The sequence below is a fragment of the Sinocyclocheilus rhinocerous genome, unplaced genomic scaffold, assembly GCF_001515625.1.
Source record: "Sinocyclocheilus rhinocerous isolate Xijiao unplaced genomic scaffold, SAMN03320098_v1.1 scaffold492, whole genome shotgun sequence".
Lineage (NCBI taxonomy): Eukaryota > Metazoa > Chordata > Actinopteri > Cypriniformes > Cyprinidae > Sinocyclocheilus > Sinocyclocheilus rhinocerous.
In genome coordinates, this window is record NW_015626069.1 from 1,037,661 (window position 1) to 1,064,434 (window position 26,774).

General features: G+C 38.3%; 1 protein-coding gene across 1 annotated transcript in view; it reads left to right on the forward strand.

Annotated features, from left to right (window-relative positions):
* Positions 1 to 26,774, forward strand: part of LOC107710365 (gamma-aminobutyric acid type B receptor subunit 2-like) — a 200,417-nt gene that overhangs the window by 113,840 nt on the left and 59,803 nt on the right. Inside the window, exons 3-6 of the mRNA XM_016515120.1 lie at positions 14,100 to 14,270; positions 22,801 to 22,902; positions 25,367 to 25,432; positions 26,225 to 26,413. Coding sequence (XP_016370606.1) covers positions 14,100 to 14,270; positions 22,801 to 22,902; positions 25,367 to 25,432; positions 26,225 to 26,413 — 528 coding nt within the window. The remainder of the gene's footprint in view (positions 1 to 14,099; positions 14,271 to 22,800; positions 22,903 to 25,366; positions 25,433 to 26,224; positions 26,414 to 26,774) is intronic.

The window sequence follows — 26,774 nt, forward strand, 5'->3', positions numbered from 1 at the left end:
TATATTTAAAGCTAGTTTTTTGGGCAGTGTAGAGTAGGGCTTGTTGTTTGTCATTTCTCCGATCACAAATGCAGACAGAGTTTTATGTTTACGCGGCGCGATGCAATGCAACGCAACGCGTAAGAAGACAGTATAAGTCATTATAATCAGTAATTATGTCCCCACTGGATGCAACGAATGCCTCGTTTATAATGGGTTTTCATGTTTTTTGTCTTGTCGCTCCGGGAGACGGCATCAACAGTATGGTGAGGGGTGTAACATTTCCGTCTCACGCTTGAGGTATTCGGCCAATCACAACGTATTGGATAGCTGGCCAATCACAGCATACCTCGCTTTTTCAGACCGATGAGTTTTGTAAAAATCGACGCGTTTCAAAAAGGCGGGGCATAGAGGAGAAACAATAATGTACAGTATGTGGAGAATAATGTGTTTTTTTTACTTTAAACCGCATAAATACATTTCATTACACCAAATACACAAAATAATGTTCTTTTTAGCAGCATCATATGACCCCTTTAATGTTTAACATTTTGCAGTGTTTTTGAAAGACATCTCTTATGCTCACCAAGGCTGCATTTATTTAATAAAATAAATTTGAATTTATTCCTGTAAGGCATAGCTGAATTTTTAGCAGCCATTACTCCAGTTTTCAGTATCGTTACATTTACATTTTATTATATATATTACAATAGAAGACAGTAACTTTACGTTAATTTAGTTATTGCTGTATTTTTTGATCAAATAAATTCAGCCTTGTTAAAAGACACTTCTTTCAAAAACAGATTTGTTCCAAACTTTTGATCAGTAATGTATATATCACTAATGTCATATTCTATTAATGTCTTTCTTTGTTTGATTTGTTTAGTGTTCTTTTCCCATTAGAAAGGGTTACAGTGACGGTTAATCTATAGTTGGAATGGTCCAGGTCAGCATAAATTGCTTCAGATTATGGGAATGGTAAATAATGAGCAATGATCCATCATGCTCTCTGAGGAGCACTTTGTTTGTGAGTCCTGTGTTATTGATGATTGGGTATATGGTGAGGATGATGGTTTCTTCCTATTGGAGGGTCAGAGGGTGAGAACCTGAGTCTCCCCTGTTGCTGTCTGCTTTAAAAACTCCCTTTAACTAATTGGGGCTCCTTTGACCCTGAGATCCAGTTTACTTGCTGCTAGTTCCTCCCTGGAGATACGTCCTGGCGTTATCGGTTCATTTTTTATAAAGTATTCTGGTCATGGTAAACACCATGCCTCATGCCTGAATATGTCCTCTCATTTTCCACTACTTTTCCTGCTTGCTGTTCTCTGTGGCTGTTTGTATTAGGGTATGTTAGCAGTGCAGATTTGCATGAGTTTGCCTGGAGTGATGAGCATTTTGTTTGAAAGTCTTTTAACCTAAGATTGTTCCAATGCTGCTTCATTTAATAAAATACTGAATCAAATTGTATTTAGTATAGTCTTAATGTCTGTTGACTCAAATTGACTCCTGAGTTATCTTAAAAAATAAATAAAGACCCAGTAAATTGTGGCTTGAATCACTGTCAACCCAAAGAGTCAAATCTTTACTCATTAGAAGTTATTGTTTTACGTTGTGTCTATTAAGTTGCAGTTGATTTTAACCAGATGTTTGATTTATTTGTATTCTTTAAGGAAAGGTTTCATCCACATATAGCATAATTTTATTTTTCAGCAGTGTTGGTGTCACAGTTTCTGTTAGTTTGGACTCTGTGTTTCATCACCCTTTGCCTTAGTTCATTTGTTGTCACGGCCACTCATTGTGTTCTGCTGTGCACTCTTTAATCACTTCATTATCACCTGTATTTAAGTTCTCCCTGTTTCAGTTCATTGGGGTTCATTGCAAGGAGCGACTGCCTGAGCCCACCGCAGATGGAGAGAATGCCTCAGTTGTGACATCAGAGCCATCGCTAGGAGGAGCGACTGAGCCTGACACCATCAGCGAGCCAGAGATGACCCCATCTGAACAGGTGCATGTGTTGACTGTCTCATCCATCGCCGAGGGAATACTCGTGGAATTCGAGGGTATGGATGCGAGCCCTGCCCACCCACTGAGAGTGAGTGCGTGCTGGACTTGGACAATATTTTTCAGTTTGGAGAGGTAGAGACTTTGCTTTCCCTAAGCCTGCCGGATTCTGTTCATCTGTCTGACTCGTTGGTCCCGCCCAGCCTCCCTATCCTGCCAACTCTACAAACATCTTCATCCACAGTCAGTTCCTCTGTTTCACCTCCTCTTAGTGGTGGGGCTCCATCTTGGGCCTGCTGGGAGTCTTCGTCTCCTGGACGTAAGGAGCCCGTGGCTCCACCTCATCCCGCCATCCAGATTCCTGCGCCTGCACTCCTCACACCCTCGATTCCAGCGTGGACCATCGGCCATTCAGCCTCGCTGGGCTCCCTCGGTCAGTTGGCTCCAACTAGGTCGGACCTCGCCATGCCATCCGCTGCTTTCTGGCCCTCCTCCCCTTCGGCTACAGCCGCTCCGCCTCCTTCCTCGGCCACTCCAGCTCGCCCCCTGGCCTCCCGATTCCTACCTACATCTTGGGCCATCATCGCTACAGCTCCGTCGCGGCAGCCTGGATCCTTGGCACCGCTCCACCTCCTCGGCTCTTTGTCTGCATGGTGGGCTCCACCTCCATCGCTGCCGTCGCCTCCAGTCGTTCCCATGGCGGTGTGTGTTCCTATCATGCCTTGGCTCCTCCTTTTATCGCCGCCACCCATTCTGGGTGTGGCCTGGGCACCTGCCATCACGCCCCTGCTCAAGGCCTTTCCCTGGCTGTCGCCTCCATCATCACCACCCTTGGCTTTGCTGTTCGTCCTCCTCCCAAGCCTCCTCCTTTATCCCTCTGCCTGTGTGTGCCATCCCTTTGCCAGCCCCTTTCACCATCCCTGTGCCACCTCCTCATCCTTGCCTCCTTGTCTTCATGGCACGGGGTCACGCCTTCCAGGAGGGGGCGTTCTGTCATGGTTTCTGTTAGTTTGGACTCTGTGTTTCATCACCATTTGCCTTAGGGTGCTTTCACACCTGTTGATCGATTGCTTTGTTCCGAAACGGGGATTAAAATTATTACAATGTTGCTTTTTGCCATCACGCCCCTGCTCAAGGCCTTTCCCTGGCTGTCACCTCCATCATCACCACCCTTGGCTTTGCTGTTCGTCCTCCTCCCAAGCCTCCTCCTTTATCCCTCTGCCTGTGTGTGCCATCCCTTTGCCAGCCCCTTTCACCATCCCTGTGCCACCTCCTCATTCTCGCCTCCTTGTCTTCACGGCGCGAGGTTGCGCCTTCCTGGAGGGGGCTTTCTGTCACAGTTTCTGTTAGTTTGGACTCCTTTGCCTTAGTTCGTTTGTTGCCACGGATGCTCATTATGTTCAGCTGTGCACCCAATCACTTCATTATCACCTGTATTTAAGTTCTCTCTGTTTCAGTTCATTAGGTCCGGTCTCGTCAACTCTATCCTGTGTGTTGGATTACCTGTGTTTTGGATTACCCGTGTGTTGGATTAAACACTTTCTAAACCTTCATCTACGTGCGTTTGTGAGCAGCGTAGCATGACAGATGGTTAGTAACTTCTTTAAACTCTAGAACAATGTTGTATAAAAAAAAAAAAAACAGTCAAAGCGCCCTTTCCTCCAGATGTATTTTTCCCATTCATATTCTTCAAAAAATTAAATGAATTGATTTTTTTTTTTAAATTAATATTTATAAAAAATATTCAGGAGATAAAAAATTCTGAATTCTTTGCCATGAACCAAACCAATCATACAATTTTAATCACAACCTTAGAAAATTGGATTTATTTAATTTGATTTATTATTGTTTTTTTTTTCTCTGTTATATTTACAGAGTTGGATGAGTCATGAACTTTAAAAGTGATGGAAGAGAAAACTATTGTTTTAGTGACTGTTAAGTTTTTCCCACAACATTCTCTTGCTGTTACAGTCATGTATATTTACATATATAAATACCTATTTGATGCATATTGTATGCATTGTACACAGCGAAAACATCATGTATTTGACCAAAATTCCAGAATCGTCATCAAGTTGACTATCTAGATAGCGCGGTCAATAGGGCTGGGTATCGTTCAAAAATTTTCGATATCGATACCGATACTGATACCTTGACTTCGATACCGGTTCCTGAACGATACTTTTTTCGATACCAGTTTTATGAAATAAATTTGAACAAGATTACATTTTCTAAAAAAAACAACAACTTTGGTTTTATTTTTCAGCTTGTTGATGTTTATACAAACTCAAAGACTCATCTCCTGAGTCACTGCACAAAGTAACAAAATGTAACCAACACAATAAATCAGTGCAAAATAATTGTAATAGAGCTCAAATAGTCTTCAGTTTACACATCTGTTAGGCTACATTTACACTAGTTAGTGTATTTTAAAACGCGCATAGCTCAGACAGAATCATGATTTCTATTTATTTTCCACTGTTTTACTGATGAGCATTAGCAGCTTCCAGCGATGTCTGCCTGTGTTCTCTCTTCCATGATCGCTGCTCTGACTCAGAGTCAGAGGTAATAACATATTTAATTTCAGCAAAATTACATGGCCAAAACACACATTAGACGGCAAATGGAAGTTATTACAAACACTCGATGGTGGTTTAAAGTGAGTTTTGAGTAAAAGCGGAATATAAATCTTATTTATTGTCTTATGTAATCTTGAAACGCAGTGGAAACGCCAGTATGACGAGGATCGTTTTCATTTTAAAACATAAACGCAGATGTGTAAATGTAGCCTTACATTTAAGGGGGCTGGGACGCATTCGCACTATAGCCTCACGTGTGTGCCTCATCTCTGAGTGTAACCGGTGTAAACTGGTAGGTGTGTTCGACTTGACGCGGACTGACTGTGCCCTAGCGGTCAGTGTATAGAATAGCGTGGGTAATATATATATTGTAATCAACAAATAGGACACTGCACTGCATTCAAAATCTTTTGGATATTGACATTTTAGCTTTAATAAAAATAGGTAAAAATGAAACCGGTATCCTCCATTATTCCTATTCTTTCCGTCAACAAAGCACCTGATAGTGACATATAACTCATAATTACGACTTAAGAAGTGGAAAGTAGGAAGATTCCAATTGCATGTGAAGGCGGCATTAGTCGTTGATTAATATTCATTAATAGTTGAATAGTTTGTTAATTGCAAAGAAAATCTGATATAGTCACATATATAAGTAACTTAAGAATAGTTTAATTGTCATTAGCTTTATGGGATTGAGCAGTTGCTCTTGAGCTCTTTTGCATATAACAGTGACTTCTCTGATTGCTTGCGCTTCAGGATTTTAGGTAATGTAGTTCTTCACCAGGAATTCACCTAGTAAGCATTTCCCCCCCCCAATAAAGTAGAAATCATAATGACTTTAACAGGTGCATGTCTAGTTGCTTGACAACCTGATGGTAGGTCTGGTCTATGTTTTCCCGGTGGAGAAAATGAATGGCATTTTTATTTCCAGAACCCGACTGCTAGACTCTGTTGGAAAGCATGTGTTTTAGGAGGAATGAACATGTGAACAGAAACATTATTTACCATAAATTAAAGATAATGTGAGGTGGACAAGCACAGCTGCATTTCGTTTATCTTTTCCATTTCCAGTCAGCTTACAAAGAGCAACGAAGCAAGTCAGTGGCAGTGTTGCTGAGAACAATGTTGTGCAGTGTTGTCAATATTTCATTGTGCAAGGCCAGAGTCTCTGGAATTGGCTAGAAAACCCTAATGAGAATGAAATGCTGTCTATTGACTCAGGCAACCGGAGTGTCAAGAGAGTCGGCTACACTAGACCTCACTTAGTCAGGATGCGCTCCCAGAATGCAAAATGCCTTATTCTCTGCCCCACCATTCCTTTTTCTTCAGTTTTTTTGCCTCTGTTTTGTCTCGCACACTCACTTACACCACAAGCACAGTGCCTCCTCGGAGAAACTCAGATGAGATAATAATTAACAATACAGAAAACCAGATTAAAACAGTTAGTAGTAACAGATAAAGCTTTGTGAAATATTATTTTACAATAAAATATATTTTTGATAAATAAATTCAACTTTGGTGAGCATTTAAAAAAACATTTTAAAAATCTTACCAACCCCACACTTTTGAATGGCAGTGTATTTAAATAATAAGAATTATGTGATTAAAAAAATAAATGTCTTTTTTTTATAGAAATATTACATCTTTAAATATTAAAAAAATAATAATTTACTAGACTTATTAAGATTAAAAATGTTTAAAATGATAAGTTTAATTTGAATTTGTTCTCATAAATAGTATGTTGATTTAAATATACAAAATATTATAGTTTTGGTTAATTGATAATACTTTTTTGCTTGATGATAGTGTAAGGTAAATCGTGTCAGCATGCACAGAAATGAAACATTCATTTAATAAATGTTTGGAGATTTTGCCTGTTCACTTCAGGTCCAATCCCACCACACACAGCTGCCACGCAGCTATATCGCACAGATACGCACATATCGTCGCTCTCAAACTCCATTTGTCCTGTTCACCTCTAGAGTATAAATCCCTGGTCCCTTTTATTGGACTTATTATGTGAGCACTGTGACCTTCCAGTCCCAGGGCTGTGGAGCTGAGAGGTGTGACAGGCAGTGGCTTTTCTGTGCAGTTTTAATTAACACTGGCACTGGGAGATTGATGGAAAGAAGACGCAGGTTGTCGGCACGGCTTTGCCTCTGGCAGGGGGTGGCAATTAAAACTCTGTGGCGGCACAAGCAACAGGATGAAGGGACAATGTGGGAGGAGGAGAGAGAGCGGTATTAGGAGACCAATAGGATGTTGCCTGCCTTAGATATTGTTTATGTGTGTGTTTGTGAGCATGAAAAGACATGTATCACTATAGAAGAAGTATGTTTGAATGAAATGTATTTTGTTATGTGATAAAAATGTTGATCCTGTTGGAATAGTATGTTTATTTTGCTCTAGATATGCATAAATGCATTTGGCGAGAATGCCGAAATGAGAGTGAATGTGAATTGCGTACATTCATTTTATACTGATGTAAAGAGACTTTGCTTTTAAATAAGACGCTCTGGGTTGGATATCACCTGGAGATGCCAAACCTCCTGCTGCTGAAGGATCTGTGTGGGAGTGAGAGCGGCTAATTTTGTGTGATAACTTCCTTTCTTATTCTCTCACGGTGAGAAAGCGAGTGCTCACACTGATCATGTGCTCAACAGGAAGAGAAGGGAATCTAATGCATTAGATGCCATTACACAGAGTTCACAGATCAGCTGGCTTGAATTCAGAGAGAAAGGTGCAGTTCAGACTATTTAAAGGTAATTTTTTTTAATGTTAAAATTATTTCTTCTTTCCTGGTTTAATATGCAGAGATGGCTGTAAGTGAGTCTCCTGAAAGGTGCCACTGGGTGATTCTCATTTCTTAATTGTGTATCCTTGTTTCTTATCCTAGTGTCTTAGCTGTTTCCTCTTAAAGGGGTCATATGATGCTGCTAAAAAGAACATTATTTTGTGTATTTGGTGTAATGAAATGTGTTTATGCGGTTTAAAGTTAGCAAGAAAAGTGTAAGGAGGGAGGGACTGAAACAAGATGTATTAGACGTGCACTGATATCCTGAAACATTAAGTTTTAAAGTTGGCATAAAATGGACATGTTCTGAGTGCATGTTATTGATCTTATTGTGATCCATTTATCCATGTATATGTTTCTTTTTTTTCAGCTCATAATTTTTAATCAAAATGTTGACCCTCCAGTCAAATGACAGACTTCATCACAATACGTAAATATCTGTAACTACTTCCATTACATTGTGGCTTTAACTGAGTAAAGTTGCTCATTCTTTTTATAGGATGCACAGATATTGAATTTCTGACATGCCGATAAGCCAAGCTTATAAATGCATGATATTATATATCTAAAAATACTTTGTACTAGTTGCAAATAAATTTAGTCATCACAACATAATGTACAGTATGAAAGATGGTTAGATATTCATTTAAAAATGTACTGTAAAACTCCTTTGCAAACTTGCTTTCTTCTCAGGCTTCGCGTCTTTGCAGCATTTAGAGAATTGATAAATCTCTCATGATGCCGGTCTTCGATTGATTTCCGGGCCATGGGCTGAAGGACGAAGGAGCGAAAAATAAGGAAGCATCAATTAGAATATTGAAAAGCAGCCACTGGGTTGCTATCAAAACATTTCTCTGTGTATTTGAGCGGCTCATCTAGCACAACAAAATATAATTGGTTTATCCAATGGCGTGAGTTTGGGGGTGGGACTGTTTTGTTTGGCAGGCCAATAGCTGATTGCTGATAAAAACCTTTCAGGAAACAGTCATTATTTTTGCCTATATGGGTCAAGGTTTGGCCAGTGAAAACTGTAACTATGTAATCTGGTGTCAATGTTTTTCTGTGACACATCAGTTTCTTTTGAACATGAAGATTTTAGGTTCAATTATTATCCTAAAAGAGATTTTAAAAACAAAATAGAATGACAGCCTCTTCCTCATCTGGTTTCTTCAGAGAGAACATGGTTGTATCTGAGTGCATTATGCTCTGACTTTTCCCTTGTGTGGATGGAGCATTCAGCATGTAGGCTAGTCTCTGTTAAACAAAGATTAGAGCAACCTCCAAGAGACCCCTTAATGCTCAGTGAGTCCCGTAGGTGCATTTGGATTTAGTGGCACTAGCATGATAAAAATCCTTAATTGGCAGCACTAATCTGTGTGTTTTGAGCAACAAGCACTTCAGTGAGCTGAGATGAGTGACGGGGTGACGTGGCATGACTCTTATTTTGGAGTTGGCCATTGATGTGAAAGCAGGATTACACTGATAAAGGCTGTAAATTTGCTAATATTCTGCATAAGTACAAATTGCTTATTAGGTTTGTTAGATATTGAAGTGATTGATCTCTCATTTATGAGGGTTGGTGTTTTTGTTTAAAAACCAACACATTCAAATTCATAAGTTTGTGGTCGGTAAGGTTTTGTAATGTTTTTGTGCTCAAAGGTCTTTTGTGCTCACCAATATGTTATAGCTCAAAATAAACATGAATGAACATCAGAAGGTATGTTGAAAGCTATAGTATAGCTTACCAAAATGTATCATGTCTGATGTAATCTTTCAATCAGTGTTTCAACCGCGGAAAGACGCAAATAAAACAGTTTGTGAACAGTATGTCATTTAATGTGGCATTTACCTTGGCAAATTTATCCACTGTTCACAGTTCATTGGTAAGCTATAAAACAACACCAAAGAGGAGCTTTTTTACTTATAATTATATATGTATGTTTGAATAAATATGGCATGAAGACAATGTTGCCAAATCCAGTTGCGGTTTTCCTGCGGAATTGGGCTACATTAACACTGTTGCCGTGGGTTGTTTTTCATGTCTGTGGGTTGAAGCGACCCCAATAATGTGATATTTAGCCCCTGGAATGCAAATTTTACCAGGGCATCCCTGCCAAAACGTGTACTTTACGTATATTTTACCCTCTGGAACGCGATTGGGCTAGTTTTGGGCTAGTTTTGAGTAGCAATTGGGCGGGTTTTGTTGTGAAAAGCTGGCAACCCTGCATGAAGACAATGAGCATGTAAACAGACATTACAATTTTTATTTGAGTGTAATTATGATATCTGAAAATAAATAGCAGTTGAATATAATAGCTCTTTTGTTCATTTTAACCTTTAATATTATAGTAATGTGCCAAATGATAGGGTTCCCTGCGTAGTTAACAGCATCGGTTTGGAGAGATTTTTTTCCTTAAGAAAAGCAAACTATTGGTATTGGCATAGGCAGATATCATTCTGAATAATAAATCCATTTCGGCAGGGAAATTCCTTATCGGTGCATCTATGTGAAAACCTGGCAACCCTGCATGAAGACAGGTATTTATGAAGACTGTGCAAATGAGTTGTAAACAGACATTACAATTTTTATTTGAGTGTAATTATGATATCTGAAAATAAATAGCAGTTGAATATAATAGCTCTTTTGTTCATTTTAACCTTTAATATTATAGTAATGTGCCAAATGATAGGGTTCCCTGCGTAGTTAACAGCATCGGTTTGGAGAGATTTTTTTCCTTAAGAAAAGCAAACTATTGGTATTGGCATAGGCAGATATCATTCTGAATAATAAATCCATTTCGGCAGGGAAATTCCTTATCGGTGCATCTCTACCTCAATTTAATGTATCCTTGCTGAATACAAGTATTTATTTATTTTAAAAATTGTACTGACTTTAGACTTTAAACTAGTGATTTCCTAATATTGAATTGATTGACTTTTTGACATTGCGTCAAAAGTGGCACAATGTTAGATGTATTCACCCAGTATGTCATACTTTAGGGATGAATAAGAATTTGGCCATTTAACACAATATATTTATATTCTGTGGAATACAAAAGTTATTTGGCAGAATGACCAAGTTGTTTTCCATACAATGACTGTTTTGTCCATGTAAATAAAGTCATTTTTCTTTTTAAAAAATAACCATTCAGACATTTTTCAAATTATGTTTTGTGTTCCACACAGGAAAGAAACAACATGAGAGTAACTCAATGATGATAGCATTGTAATTTTAAGGTGAACATCTCAAGTCTTTTTAATTGAATGTACTAGCTTTGACACGTTCAACAGGTGTGACATCACTCTTCTGAGATTGGCTTCTTCTTTCAAGATTGTCAGTGAGGAAATGACTTTTTTGAGGCAGGTCTGAAAAGGCCAAACCAGACCAATCTAGATAGTGTCTGTCTGTGAGTTAATGCACACTTGGCTTCAAAGAGAATCACAGACTACTAATCTGTGTCATTATCAGGAATCGTAATGTCTTATCTTTTCAGCACTGCAATTAACCCTACGTTGATTAACATCAATAACTCTCCTAGAGGACACAAAATCATTATATTAGATTACTTCAATCCCTCGCAATCCCCTTTCATTTGCTCATGCCCATGTTAGAAGGAAAAATGGATGTTCTGCTCACCCTCCTTCCTCTTGAAACACAGAGCAGGTGGTGTGATTATGTCAGCTCTGATGTCTGCTGTCAGCTATAGCTTTAGTTCACACATTTCCCATATAATATAACAGTGTAAATAAATCCTACCCAAATCTGTCTGTTCCCTCGTCTAAATATTCACAGGTCTAAATGTTGCTAACAGGGTTTAATGGAATTCATCGAAATGTTAGACTGTTGTTATTCGCAAGTTCTCTGGCTGTCAGGGTGTGTACACACCAGCGCGTCATTGTGAGATCAGGAAAGGAATTAAGAGGCAGTTTTTTTTCTCTGCTTGGCAAATTCAGCTTGCTTGTATCCATAAGGGGGTTCAACCAGTGTAAATATGTAAAAATTTGTCAAAGGACATTAACTTCAAGGTGAAATTAATGCCTGGATTAATCCCTTTGTAAATACACATTATTATTTAAAGGTATAGTTCACCCTGCAATTCTGTCATCATTTACACAATACGCACCCTCACGTCATTCCAAAACTATATGACTTTATTACTTTCTGTGGAACGTAAAAGCCAATATTTTGAAGAATGTTGGTGCCCAAACAGTTTTGGTGACCATTGACTTCCATTGTATTACTAAAAAAACACACACATTTATCAAAATGTCTTCTCGTATGTGCACAGAAGAAACAAAGTCATACAGGTTTGGCATGAGGGGAAGTAAATGATGACAGAATTTTCAGGATTTTTTGGTGGACTATCCCTTTAAACATCAGCAAGTGTTTATTTGTGACATTAAGCAATTGCAGTCAAATGATGAAGGCAAAATGGTCATTTATGTGGGCCCATGATGATTAGGGTGCTGCCTGTATTGGTATAAGACATCAACTCATATGTATTATATATCCAACTTACATAAAGTGATATATACTATATAGCAAATCTCAATTGTCTGATTTTTATTAACACCCAGCTATAAAGTTGGATAGATAGAAAAATGTCTAACTATATTTGCATAAATGTATACCGTATACTCATGTAGGGCGATATATACTAAATAACATATGTCAACTGCTTGATTATTACCCAGCTCTAATGTGCTAATGCGACTATAAAGCATGAAGATACAGTATTAAGATATTATAAACACTAACATCATGATTTTCTGTAAAGCTGCTTTGAAACAATGTGTATTGTGAAAAGCACTATACAAATAAATTTGACTTGACTAGGTTTCGGGATGGGGCCTGAATCTTCTTGATGTATTAGAAAGTAGACCTAACAGGCTGGATTCAGACCATGTTCCATACAGCTCTGTGTTTGTGATTACGTCACCACTTTATTCACCAGAGGGGCGTCAAATGAGACGAGATGAGAGGTCAGGGGTCACGGCCACTGCACACTACAGAGCAAAATCAATTCCATTTCACCCGCAATTCTATTCACAGGAAAAGTAATTTAGTTGATCCAATCCTGAGCAAAGGAAGGTCCTATTCCGAGTTCATTTAGGGGGGAAACCCTGATGTAGACCAGAGCTGAATAGAACTTGTCACATTTCTATATTGAGGTGCTTCCTTGTGCTCTGGAAATGCAGTTTACTCTGTTAGTACTATATGTAAATTGCTGCTTAAATCACCTGCACATTCAACAAGCCATCAATATAAATGTTCACAAAAACATCAACATACAACTTTTGAAAGATTACATTTCCATTCACTATTTAGTTGAGATTTTTTTACCTTGCAATAAAAATTTCATCGAATTGAATGTGCAGCCACGTAGCCGACAGACATTTTATGACTGTAAGCAAAGAGTGTGCTAACAAGTATAAGACGGCTTTTGCTATTTGAACTCAAAGCATTTCCATATGTTTATCTCTTGAGAGACTAACAACCCTCAGGATGTATTATAACCGGAGGATCATTTGTTAATCTACTGACAGGAGCACTGGCATAAAAATCATACCATGATGTTCCAGGCTTGTTTTTCGCTCTAGCTGAGGCTTAAAATGCTCTGCCTGGTGTTTGACAACATTAAAAAGGCCATGTTTTGAGCAAAAAAGTCTTCAAAAGTGTGAAGCCTCTTTTAAACGGTCTCTTTTTGAAAGCCTGAAAAGATATAAACATGCTTAGCATGCAATATTTGAACAGTACATAGAAGCATTTTTCAAAGGATCCTATTAACATTTATGTTTCTTGAGGCAGAGGAGAGCTAGATGAAGCAGGACTCAACAATTAAGAAGTGTAAAAGAGTTTCAGGCCATTCACTTGATCAAATGTTCTTACGGCCCAATGATTTGCTGATCATATACATGATTTTATGCCTTGCAAATGTAAACATTTGGTTTTTGTGATGTTTTAAACATTGTCTTGTGAATTATGCACATCACCAATGAAAAAGGTTTTGGCAAAATTGGTACAGTGTTTGTATTGGTGTACAGTGTATTGCAATGTTTTGTTTTTTTATATGTATAAAGGTTTAAATTTTTAATCAAAAATTCATATATTTTTTAATGCTTATTAATGCTGCTAAAATATTGCAAATATCTTTCTAAAAATAAAATGCACAGTAATATTATATAATAATGTTTAATATTATATTTTTGTGTTGTGTCTGGTAAATACATTGGCAGGGCAAATACAGATCTTATTGTTGACCACTATGGAGAACAAACACAAGTTTTAATGTTCTATAATGCATCTTAATACACACATACATCTACAAGCTGATATGCTGAGGTTGACCATCAGTGCAAACGTTCATGGCTCCAGTCACCACTGGCACTCACCAAAGGTGTGAGAGCTGTCTTTTTATAGAGACGTGTTTGTATGTTGATTCGTTCACACCTACACTGTAGACTCCTGGAGTCCTGGCATACTGGCTATGGGTGGCCACTTGCTTTCGATCCAGCATGCTGCTCAAATAGCAAAAAGTAGAAGGTGAATACAATCTCAGTCCAATTACGCCATAGTGCTTTATTAAACTTAATAAGACAAGAGTTTTAAGAGTTTTGGAGATTTTGGTCTTATTCAAGCAGATTAAGAGCTATGTAATACATAGAAAATAACCAAAAATGGCCACTGAATTAATTTATCTTAAAAGGACCTTTTTTAGCTGTACTCTCTTCTTCTTTTACAGCTTTCTTTTGCAGCCACAACTCCTGTCCTGGCAGATAGGAAAAAGTATCCAAATTTCTTCAGGACCGTCCCATCAGACAATGCTGTGAACCCCGCTGTGGTGAAGTTTCTCAACTATTACAACTGGAGCCGAGTGGGAACCCTGACCCAGGATGTCCAGCGCTTTTCTGAGGTATGTTGAGAAAAATAACCTGCCCTCTTTATGGATGTATCTTGAATCACAATATTGTGACTCAGTTCTTAAACTAATGTTAAGAAAATATTTTTTTAGAGAGTAGATGAGTAGATATTATGTTTTTGGTCCTTATTTATTTGAAGGAATATTTCAGAATATTGAAGCACTTGGAGTGATTAAACGAAAAATGAAAATGAGTGAATTTAGCAAAATGGAAGTGAATGGGGCCAATCCGTAAATGTTAAAATACTCAGGAACAACTTTGTAGCTCAAATATATATATATATATATATAATTACAAGCTTCACACACTTTACATTTCTGCTTTTAATTCCTCCAAAAATTGGCTCATTCACTGTAGGTGCCTCACTGCAACCTTGATTTTTTCTTTTTTTTTTTAAGAAACATGGGGGAAAATCTGTGGTATTCACCATTAAATACCACAAATACTGTTCATTGAGCTTTACTTGCATTGAAATTAAAATATTCCTTTAACTGATCGCTTTTCACTGGGAAAATGAAGTATTGTAGCATGAGATATTATCTTGCTCCAGATAACCAGCTTCACCTGCATACCACTTTTTGGAAGAGTACTTCTCAGAAACATAAGGCCTGTTGTTTTCTGTTTGAGTGTGGGTGTGTATCATTTTCCTTCTGTTTGTATTTCATATGAATAGACACAGTAAGGTTCCCCTGTGGAATTCCTTTTCGATCTCATTTTAGTGACTGAGATAGAGGTAGATTGAACTGATTGGTTGAGACATTTATATATAACAAGATCAGGAATGGTGTCGTGTGTGTTTGTGTTTATTGTAAGCGTCTGGAAATTCCTTCCTCCAATGGGACATGTAGCAGAAAGCCTCCAGGGGCAGAGAGATATTAGCATCTCTTTCTCACACGATCGCTCCATAGCAACCGTTTGCTGTCAGAGTTCAAAGTATTCCTCAGGTGATAGATCTAAAACCTGGATCATCATTACAGATCCACGTAGCCATAGATCAGTGGGACTGCTAGTGCTAGCAAATCCTGTTGCTTTGAGATCTGTAACGCTAACAGTGCAGGTTTGTTGCTGATAGAAACATATGTGGAAAAAAGCCTACAGTGGGCTATGTTTCAAGCTGAAATTAATTGTTTACTAGGTCAAAAACTGAATTGAATTTTGTTGTCAGTTCACACCAATATATTATTTACAAAAAATTACTTATCTTAAAAAAAATGACAATTTGTATGTCAAAACTGACATGTTGTGGTTGTGACAGAAAATAGCAGGTGAATTATGAAAAGAGGATGTTCAAGATGAAGGCTGACTTTGAGTTTAGTAAATTTTTAAAATATTTTCATGAATATCTGCTAAAAAAGCAAGGACACGACTGTAAATTATTGACTGAATTGTGTTTTTAAAATATTTGGTATGGAAATCGAAATATGCAAGGTAAATGCTTTCCAGGTGGGTCAAAAATATAGTGATTTAAAGCACTTTATTGGAAAATTAATGTCTACTGAAGAATATATTTTTTTACAAATGCAAATAGCACTTCTATTCTCTTAGACTCCCAGTGCTTCCAGAAGCTTAAAGAACTGTGTGTTCTGTGTGATATTATTTACACTTTTATTTGCTAAAATACTGAAATGCACTAAGAGTGACAGGCAATATGTATTCATACATGCTGTAGCCTAAATAAATTGCATTGTCACATTTTTATTTAATTTTAGGGGAAGCCAGGTTTCTCTTAGGCACTCTTAGGCCATGTCCACATGTACACGGGTATTTTTATAAATATAGTTTTTCCTTCTTCCGTTTTAAAAAAAATCTCCGTCCACATGAAAACGCAAACGTATGCTATGAAGCACTGTCAAGAGCATGCCAAACCAACAGGTGGCGATATAATCTCAACCGTGAAGCCATGTTGGCCAATCAGTAGCCTGAAAAAGTCTCCAGTAGGCGGAGATAACAGCGCAGGCGCCGACGTCACAAGCCAAAAACTCCGGTTTCGCTGTCTACACGATAACACTGCAACCGGAGTTTTTGAAAATCTTCACCCTGGCAGGCGTTTTCAAAAATGTTCGGTTTCAGTGAACTGGTGCTGCGTTTGCGTGTGGACGAAGGCCTAACCGCGTAGAAAAAGCTGCGGTTTTATAAATAACCGCGTTCGTGTGAACAGGGCCTTAAAGCAATTGCTATATCTGTGATACCTTATAAGCTAATTTTTTTATTAATCTCTTCCTTTTGTCAGCACATTGTGTTAAAGTTTAAAAGATACATGATTTTCAAAAGTTTTATATATATATTTAATCTCTATGAAGCATGTTATGGTTTGAGGACAGATGTAGAGTGAGTGGTAATGTCATAATCTTTATTTAAAAAAAAGAAAGAAATATAATGGCTAATTTGTATTCGCTAATTTGTAATAGAACATTTTAGTGATAATATGATTTAAAAACTGAACATTTTTATTTTAAAAAATAACGGCAGGTAAAGTTATGCTGTATGTCTAAAGATTCAGTAAATAAATAAATGAAGCAAGCTCCAGTGAGAGTTGTGGAAGGTTGGAGTGCTGCAAGCAGCTGTAAATCCCTTTATCTTTGCCTCTGGATGGAGTTGCTGAACAGACACAGAGGAAAAGCTCGATCCCGTCATCAGCCTGCCTGAGGAGGGCACTGGAAGCCTGATTAGCATGCCGGTGTCACGCTCTCTCACCCTCAGCGGTGCTGTACCACAGGATAGCTGCCCGCGCTGTGTGATGTGACATTTCAGGAGGAGGTGCATCTGTTGTGTCACACAAACTAGGAGGTGCGGATCTAGAACCTCACTTGCTGGCCTTTTCTTGGAGACTTGGGCTTACTGGGGGTTGCTGGTTTCACTGAGAATTAATAATATTTTTCTCAAAAGTGTCTCAGTCTAATTGCATAAATGGGAATCCTTCCTTTAATACTTAGAATAAACAAAGAGGTTTTCGTGTGTGTGTGTGTGTGTGTGTGTGTGTGTGTGTTGTGTGCATGAATGCTCTGGGTTTCTATCTCAGCCCTCATTCTGCTTGTTCCAGTGAAGTAATTTAGCACCTGTCCTGTCTGCTGCTTGATATCTGACACATTGCAGGAGGCTGTCGGTGTTTTGCCTGAGTGTCTATCAATAAGTGGATTAAGAGCTGTTCACACTCCAGCATGAATCACACTCCAGTATGCTGTTTTACAGATTAAGACCCAATCCCCTTTTTTATGTGGTAAAAGATTAGATGACTTGGGCCCCAATGAGGAATTAAACCCATTTGTCAGGCCTCGCACTTTGAGTAGGATTGTGTGTGTTTGTGTGTTTGTATGTGTCTACACATAAATTGGTATGCATCTACAGTAGGTGTCTGTGAGGTGTTGAGGGCACAGTTTTCCTCTCACAGTCCAGCTCTCATATCAATATACTCACTATTACTCAGTTTACACTGACATGAGGTTGGGTTTGAATCATTTAACTGAATAAATCACATCTGTAAAAATATCTATCTATCTATCTATCTATCTATCTATCTATCATCTGTCTGTCTGTCTGTCTGTCTGTCTATCCATCCAGTTGTCCGTACATCTGTCCTTCTGTCTGGAGTAGTAATACCAGCAAAAAGCCTCCTTTATCTTATATCTAAAAATATTAAATAATGAAAAATGCTGATTTATATATACATGTATAATATGCATATTATATTATAATAATATTTGTTGACATATACCTGTAATTTTTAGATAGGTAGATAGATCTTCATCTCTTTCACGGTCATCTCTCCCTCTAAATGTGTGAAAACGAAATGAGAAAGCGAGTTTTTAAAGCAGGTCACCATATGTTTTTCTCTACTGTACATGCACTGTCCTCTTTTACACCAAGGTGCTCCATTAGTGACCTATTGGACACTCTCCAGCAGCTTCAGTAATGGGGCTCTATTCAGGTGTATATGTTTGTGTGTGTGTGTGTGTATAATGAAGTTTCTGCTTGTTTGATCACTGATTAAACATTCAGACAACACAAGCACAATCGGCTGGCTCAGCCTAGCTAATTGCATTCCCTAAGGAGATGATCCAAGCACAAGTCATCCAATCCTCCTTTCACAGATTGGACCTCATGGGCAGTCCTACCTGTGCGCATCAGTTCGTGTGCGTGCGTTCGTTGGCCATTGTGTTGTTCTTTGTGCCTGTTCGCGTCTGTTTCAGTTTAAAGGCTCATTAAAACCTGTGCTATAAATAGATGCATATGTCCCCTCGGCTGCAGCGGTGCATTAAACGCTTCGGCTTTCTCTCGCTCTTTGCCTGCGTTGTATCTGTCCTATCCCGATGCTTTCTCTGCTCCTGGAGGACGTGGGAATCCCGATGCTACTGCACAATCCAGTATAGACTTGTCCACAGTTACATCAGGCTGAATGTGTCTTTCTCTCACATCTGTCCCCCAGAACACAGGTGCATGGGGCTGCTAGGAATATTTCAATACAAAAATAACACATGGACAAAGATTAGTGCACATAGGACATCTATATTTAGCCATCAAGGGCCTCTTTTCTTGTCTTAACTTGTTTCAAGGGTCCAGGTTTTCAGAGAAAAATGCGTATGTATGTTTACTTAGATATACTTTAGGGATAAAACTGTCCCCAGATGCTCCCCTTGGGAATGTCCTCAAAGGTAAAATTAGAAATATTTATTACGGTGAGGTGGGGTTATCATTAGCTGTTATAATTAGAGTTTTTGAACTTTTTGATCCTAAAATATAATGACAGATATAATATAATATATTAACATCATTTTATTAACATCAACAATGTATACTGAGAGAGAGAGAGAAAACTATTAAGTGTGGTATTAAAAATAATAAGTACTTTATAGAACAAGCAGATAATTATAAATAATTTGCTTATATTTGTTCTTTGTGTGTGTACTTATATGTATGTGTGTGTGTGTGTGTGTGTATAATTACAATAATTGTTATAAAATACAGCTTTATATTTCTTAATATTAAAATTAAATGATTGCATAAAATAATTACGCTTACTTTTCTTTACCAGTCTTTAGTTTTGTGTTTAAAAATATTTTTTAAACATATTTAATTAATATCTTAATAATATTATCTTTTACAACCTTGAAAATACATTTGGCAGTTTCTTTTTTTCTCACAGAAACTGAGATGATTCCACAGTCATTCAAAGAAACCTCTTCTTATTCTCGCAATTGTGACAATCAGAAGAAACAGCATAGCAACCACTCAGAGCATCCTAGCAACCACCTAGAACACCCTAGCCACCACAAAACCATTCATAAACTTTATCAATACACTAAAAAGTACTCTAAATATTTTAGCAACCCCATAGCTGTCACGTGTTAGTGCTGTAAGGAGCACAAGACGACGGTGAATTCCAAATAACAGTCCTTTAATAAATCCACAGAAGAAACACTGGAGAAACTCAGGGAAAATGCAGCACAACCAGCATCTAACATCAATCAATAATCGGCAAAGGACTGAACAGAACAGGGAGAACTTATACAGAAACTAAACAAGGGAACTAATGAGATGATTAACGAACACAGGTGAACAGAATAAACTAATCAAGGGAATTAAGGAAAACTAGGTCACAGGAACACGTGGGATAAATGAAAACAAACTCAAAGTCCAAGAACAGAACAGAACCGTGACAATAGCAACATCCTGACAAATAATTATAGCATGTGTGTAAAAATCTAGTTTATTAACACAATTCAAAATCATAAAAAGTAAACCTTTAAAAACAGCTCAATTAAAAATTAATCTCTGAACAGCTCTTCTAAGTTGAAATAATATTAGCATGTGTCCACAGTGCCCATAAACAGATGAAATTTGTCAGTGGTGGGTCACATTATGAGGGCACTGTCCTCTGTCAGACCTCATTGTGCCGTCAGCATCAGAGAGAAGATACCGACTGACACTCACACACCTTCCTATATTTCTCCAAACGCAGCCAATCACAGACTCACGGTGCTCTGCCGCACGGGGACCTGAGCAGCGCTGAAAATGTTGCTGATGATGGACTGCTGTGGGTTTAGAAAAAGAGGGGAAAATAAGGAAGTGACACTACAAGCTGTGACCCACGCTAGTCCTGTTAATTCATCATCTACACACCTTTCAGCTCTAAAGAGACCATATTACTGCTTGTTGTCATGATGACTGCTGGATATCTGTGATGCAAAGAAAAGGATAACTTTTGCAAAGTGGGGAGTTCAGCTAATGCTGAGGCTAAAGCTAATGCCAATTAATTAAATTTACTAAAAAAAAATAGCATTATTAGTTTTAATTTAGTATTATTTGTGTACTTTTATAGTATTTATGAATATTTAGAATTTGAGGGCTGTACTCACTTCTGTGAGATACTGTATATAGGTAGTGAAAACTGGACAATGGTCTCCTTTTGAAACATTAAAGTGTGGGCATTTGGCCAGTATGCCTAGGTGGTTTTGCGTATCCGAGTGAGATGGAGAATAATGTCGGTGTTTATGGTAAATTAGCCCCCAGGGCTTCTTGACACCCAGTGTTGTGCTCTTGTGTCTCTCTACCTGATTCATGCGGCTTCCTGTTTACCTTTTTTCTCTGGGTTAATTTGACAGGTCAGTTCATAAATGCATTATGCATTTCACATCACATCATGCTCATTTCTCCTCAGCTTTAGGACAGCTCTCAAATCCCATAATCCTTTGGAGGTCCTTTACTGCACAGCACCCACCCGTCCCTCTCTGTCTTTTTCTCTTTCTGTCTCTCTTTCCTCTTGCTTAAATCTTCCCATCAGGTGGTCTCTTGTGCTCACACACAAGCATACACTTGTGTATTGTGTATACATGCTCATGAGATCCACACGTAAAGCCGCACACACACACACACACACACACACACACAAACTTGCTCATGTGCAACGAGGTTTCCAGGATCTGCCAGCGTTAAGCTATAAATATGCTCACCGCATCAGTAATCAAGACAATGTGGATCAGACAGGCTTTTCAGGTAATGTCTGGCAGAATGAGTTCAGGATTCTGTCACAATCTGACATTGCCCTGTTTACTCCTGGTTTTAACACCCGTCTCGGGTGATCGGATCATAAGTGGTTAGCTTATAGAGAATGCCATCTTACAAAGCATGTTTAAACAGATCTAAATATGTATATTTATTTACCATATGTTTAAATATTATTACAAGTTAAAAGAACTGTTTTCAATTTTAAATAAAATGTAATGAATATATACATGATCCATCAGAAATCTTTCTAATATGCTGATTTGGTGCTCAAGAAACATCTCTTCTTATTATTCATGTTGAAATCAGTTGTGCTGCTTAATATTTTTTGGAAACTGTGATATAATTTTTTCAGGATTTTTTTAAAGTTCAAGTGAAAGTTCAAAAGGACAGCATTTGTTTGAAATATAAATCTTTTGTAACATTATAAATGTCTTTACTGTCACTTTTGAACAATTCAATGAACCACAGCTGAATAATATAAAGTATTGGTTTGACTGATGCTCTCCTCAATTTTGTACTTTGGATTTTGAAATTTGTTTGTTTGTTTTTTCCAAAGCACCTGTACAGAACGACACATGCATTTGTCACAAATGTAATGCAGAGGTTCAAAAGAACGCGGGAGTCAATTTCTGGAAATGAGATACAAATTCTCTCTACTTGCAGTGCGTCAGTCACATTGTCAGGAAAATGAGTGAGAAAACATAAATACACAGTTGGACCAATTCATACATCATCAATAGCGGTTCAGTTCCACTATTTAGTACAAAACCGCGACATCAAACTAATTTGGGTACTTTTATCTTTAAAGACATCTTTAAAACAGTAGTTATGGTGTGAGATGCTAAGAAAACTCATGACGCAACAGGCAAAGATGTCCATCTGAATGAGTATAACTGCATTTGAAAGAATGAGTTTAAAGTGTTTTACAATGTACCATACTATAATTGTGATCTTTAATAGCACAGCATATTTTGATTTTGGCCCATGTTCAAGTGAATTTCTGGGTGATATGTGTGACCCAAATGTTTTGTCAATGGGTTGGAATGTTTGGAGTGATAGATTTGAGAGTATGAAAAGATTCCTTTGTGAACACCCTTTGTATTACACAATACACCGGAGCTCAATATAGTATATGCTTTGATTCTCACGCCATAAATCTTTGTCGAGGGCGGGAGGTATTGAGACTTTATTTACAAGGAACTGGTTCATTTTTCTAAAGCATCCATGGATAAGGATGGATTAAGTCTGTGGGGAGCAAAGCTGGTTGGAGTCGTGTTTTATCCAAAGCCCAGTGGGACCTCTGGAGGAAAGAGTTACACGGATGCTCCAGGCTGATTGGGATGCAGGGGGAACGTCAGATCGGCAGGAGATTAGAGTGAATTGAGACATGTATCAGAGCAAGGGAGTGCTGCCTTTGATTGGGTACTTTTCTGGGTGGTTTGCCATCCACAAACTCTGCTTTCATTCAGTTCTCTTTCATTTCTAGTTCCCTCTCTCACTCATTCTCTCTCTCTCTGACAGGTGCGGAATGATTTGACCAATGAGCTGGAGAAGGCAGACATCCAGATTGCAGACACTGAGAGTTTCTCTAATGATCCCTGTGTGAATGTGAAGAAACTGAAGGTAAGGGAGCTCACAAGGGAGCTTACAGTGCACAATGTCCCACTCAGTTATACACATAATATGCATGTCTATATATATCACTGAATTTTGTTACATTTGTGCCTAAAATAAGAGGGAAAAAAAAGAAAAAAAAAGTTGAATTTTAGATATATTCAATAAACATGAGTTTTAATATCTTATGCACTTCGGCTTCTCATGTAAATTTGTCTCATCTTAATGATGTTTGTAATGAAATTGGACCAAAATATGACAAAAATCTAAATTTCATTTGTGTTTTTATGTAATACAAAAGAATTTTGTTTAAAATGAATTTTTCTTTTTTTTTTAAATAGAAAATGTAGTGTATTCCTTGTTTTCAGTTCAGTCACATTATGCTTTGATAGTTCCTTTTTAATTATATATGCAAATGCAAATATACAATATATCATAGTTAAAGATGTAACACAATTTTTACCACATTCGTACATTTGTGTAAACAGTGAGAAGCTGACTCTGTAATCATGTGATATGCTAATGATATTCTAATGAGCTGTGATGTCGTTGTTTAACCATTGCAGCTTTAGCTTTGGATGACTCTTAAAGAGAATACTAAAAAGTTTTCTTAGTCATCATCATAAACACATAAAGTGGCAAGAATGCCATGAGCAATTAATTCGAGTATGTTTGTGATCTGAATAGCCATTGTTCCATTGTTGTCTGCTGCTTCTCTTACTTTGCAATTTCCACCTAAAGGTTTGTTCCCACCTTATTTTGCTGAGTCATTTTTTTACACCGTGAAACTATTATGACTTCTATTACCTGCCTGACTTAGCAAAGAACTGCTAAAGACCTGTTTCTTCAAATTCTGCATGGTCAGATTTTTCACCAGTTGACAGCAACTCTTAGAGTCTGTAAATTCAACATTATATTTCACATTGACATGGCTGTGCACAGGGCGACAGGGAGACAGTCACCAGTTTTGCATTATATATGATAATAAATTATATATGATATGATTGAGATTTTTGAAACTCAAATCCACTGTATAGGTGGGTTACTATTCGCTGTGTAAATGTGGGAAAGTCTCACAACCATGGTCTTCATAAAAGCAAAGCGAGTGGTGACTGAGGTCCTGGGGCAGCCTGGCGTGGATCCAGCCTCCATTTTGCCTGGCTGGAAGAAGCTTGTGTCTGCCAGGACTTCAGGACAGCTGGAGCCACTTACATAGCTGGAGGGATTCAGGTTAAGTGCCCACGCCGTCGGGAGCGGCAGCAGGGTTTGTAACGGCTGCTGATTGTGAAGCAAGAAGCGCCTGACCCAAGCGGTTGGTCCTGAAAAGGGAAGAGGGAGTATTTCACACAATAGCTCCAATATCTCAGCATGTTCTTTGGCACTGCTGAAGTGCTGAGGGTGGTATTGTGGCAAATGAGACTCTCTGAGAAACGTCTCAACGAAACCGTTTACCACAGGCCACACATGCATTTTCAAACAGCGTTTGAATGCAGCCCCACTGCGATCGTCGTTTATGTCATTGTTTCCGAGTTTAGAGCAGGTCTGGGATCAGATTTAATGCATCCTCTGTGATCTTACCTGTAAATGCTGCTGTTTTCAGAGCTGTCGACAAAACGCTATCCCACCCACTGGAGTCATTATTTTCACTCCTGCTTGAACATGATAGTTTTCATCTTGAGCAGCTCATTAGCTGTGCATGTTAAATGCTCTTCCTGTAGCCTCGTGCTTGAGAATAACATTCCAAGAGGTAAAAGCGAAAAATAGATTCATAGATGATTTCTTAAAGTCGCTGGTGGGCATTTCAATATCCTGGCAGCTGTGACACGTCTTATGATGGATTGGGCCGTGACACCCCTCAAACAAGACTGACTTCCACCTGAAATTTTCATTGCCATTTGCTGGAATCAAGGGCAATATAGTTAAGAGGGCAGGGAGGGATATTATTACATCCTGATATGCAGAATGAGAAAAAGGATACTTAATAACCTCTGAAGAATACGTAGGTCTTGTTGTGTTGGCATGGCCTTTAGCACATGACAGATGCGTTCTGAGCTTTTATTTATTTTTCGTGGGTTCAGTTTTGGCTTCATGTGTATAGAAATCTTGTTCCAGTGATGGATTGATTCTCAGTGATGCAGAACCGGACGAGGTGGAAACACGATGCTGAAGTGGGATGAATTGTTTACAGACTCAAACATGCAGCGGGAATGCTGGTTACAGATGCAGATCTCTGTTTTTCTCTGGATATGAAGCAATTCACACTGCTGATACTGTTTCTCTGTAATACACTTGGTGTTAATATGTCTCACCTACGAAAGCAACACACCTTAGCTGCGTTTTTGGAAGATGCTTACATATTTTTTCATGAGAAAAGCTGCACCTTTTCTCTCAGCCACCTTTCAACATATGTTTTATGTAAATCTCTTTAGCCATTAACTACCATTTTCATTTTGTTCTCTACCCCTGTCTATAGGATAATGATGTCCGGATCATCATCGGTCAGTTTGATGAGAATCTGGCCTCTAAAGTCTTCTGCTGTGTAAGTTAGCCAGCTTCATGCACAATCATGTCTCTGTAACTCTGTAACCATAACATGCAACCATCAGCTCTCCCACCAGCTTCAGACTTCATGCAGAAGGCCTGTAGATTTTTTTAACATATAGTACATGTGCCAAAAACATTTAGCTGTGTTAAAGGGGTCCTATTATGCTTTTTCACTTTTTCAACTTTAGTTAGTCTGTAATGTTGCTGTTTGAGCATAAAAAAGATCTGCAAAGTTACAAAGCTCCAAGTCTACTTCTAAAGGAGATATTTTATTTAACAGAAATCCCTTTTCAAAAACTACAATGAACGACTCGTTTGGACTACAACGCACATTTTCCGGGATTTGTGATATCACAAAGATCGACGAATGGGACGAGACCTGGTTGAGCTGCACTAAAGAAGGCAACGAGTGTTATCACTATGTCGGAGACACGCTAGCTTTCCCAAGGCAGATGAACTTAGAGTGTTTACAATCATCCGGGTTTAAATGCCAATCACAGCACACACTGGACCAGCTAACCAATCACAGCACACTTCGTATTTCAGAAGGCGGGCCTTCTTTCGATACAGGAAATATTCGAGCCGTTCATGCCAGACTGGGGAGAGAGGTGTTGTAATAATGTAAAATATGTGAAAAATAATGTGTTTTTTCGAACAACCTAGTATGAGAGCCTGTTCTAGTACACCCCCAAAACAAAATCAAGACTTTGTAAAAGAGCATAATAGGACCCCTTTAACATTGAAAAGACTGTAGTCAATGTATTTTTTTCCCTTGTGTGTGCTCCAGGCCTACAACCTGAACATGTATGGCAGTAAGTACCAGTGGATCATCCCAGGATGGTACCAGGGGAACTGGTGGGAACAGGCGAACTCCACAAACTGCACCACTAAGAAGCTGCTGACAGCCATGGAGGGCTACATCAGCGTGGATTTTGAGCCTCTCAGTGCCAAACAGATTAAAGGAATATCAGGAAGAGTGAGTGTCTGTAATGCAGTGGGATCTCAGGAGTTATGAATGACATTTCTGATTTCTGACAGAAACAAATTCCAGCATGTGGAAAGGAAAAATTATGCATTGCAGTTGAATTGAATTTCAGTTTCAATAGATTCTTACTCTGAGCTTTTCTCAGCTTTCCCTGTTGAAATGACCGGCTTGGACCAGCACGTCTAGGCTGGTTTATGTTGGTTAGCACTGATTTGGCACTAGTTTATCTGTTTTACCAAACTTATTGATATTTATGACCATAATTATGACATTTTTAAAAAATACATTTTCATAACCTTGATAAACATTTTTGATAATTCAAGATGCAAGGAAGATTTTTTTCTTTTTACTT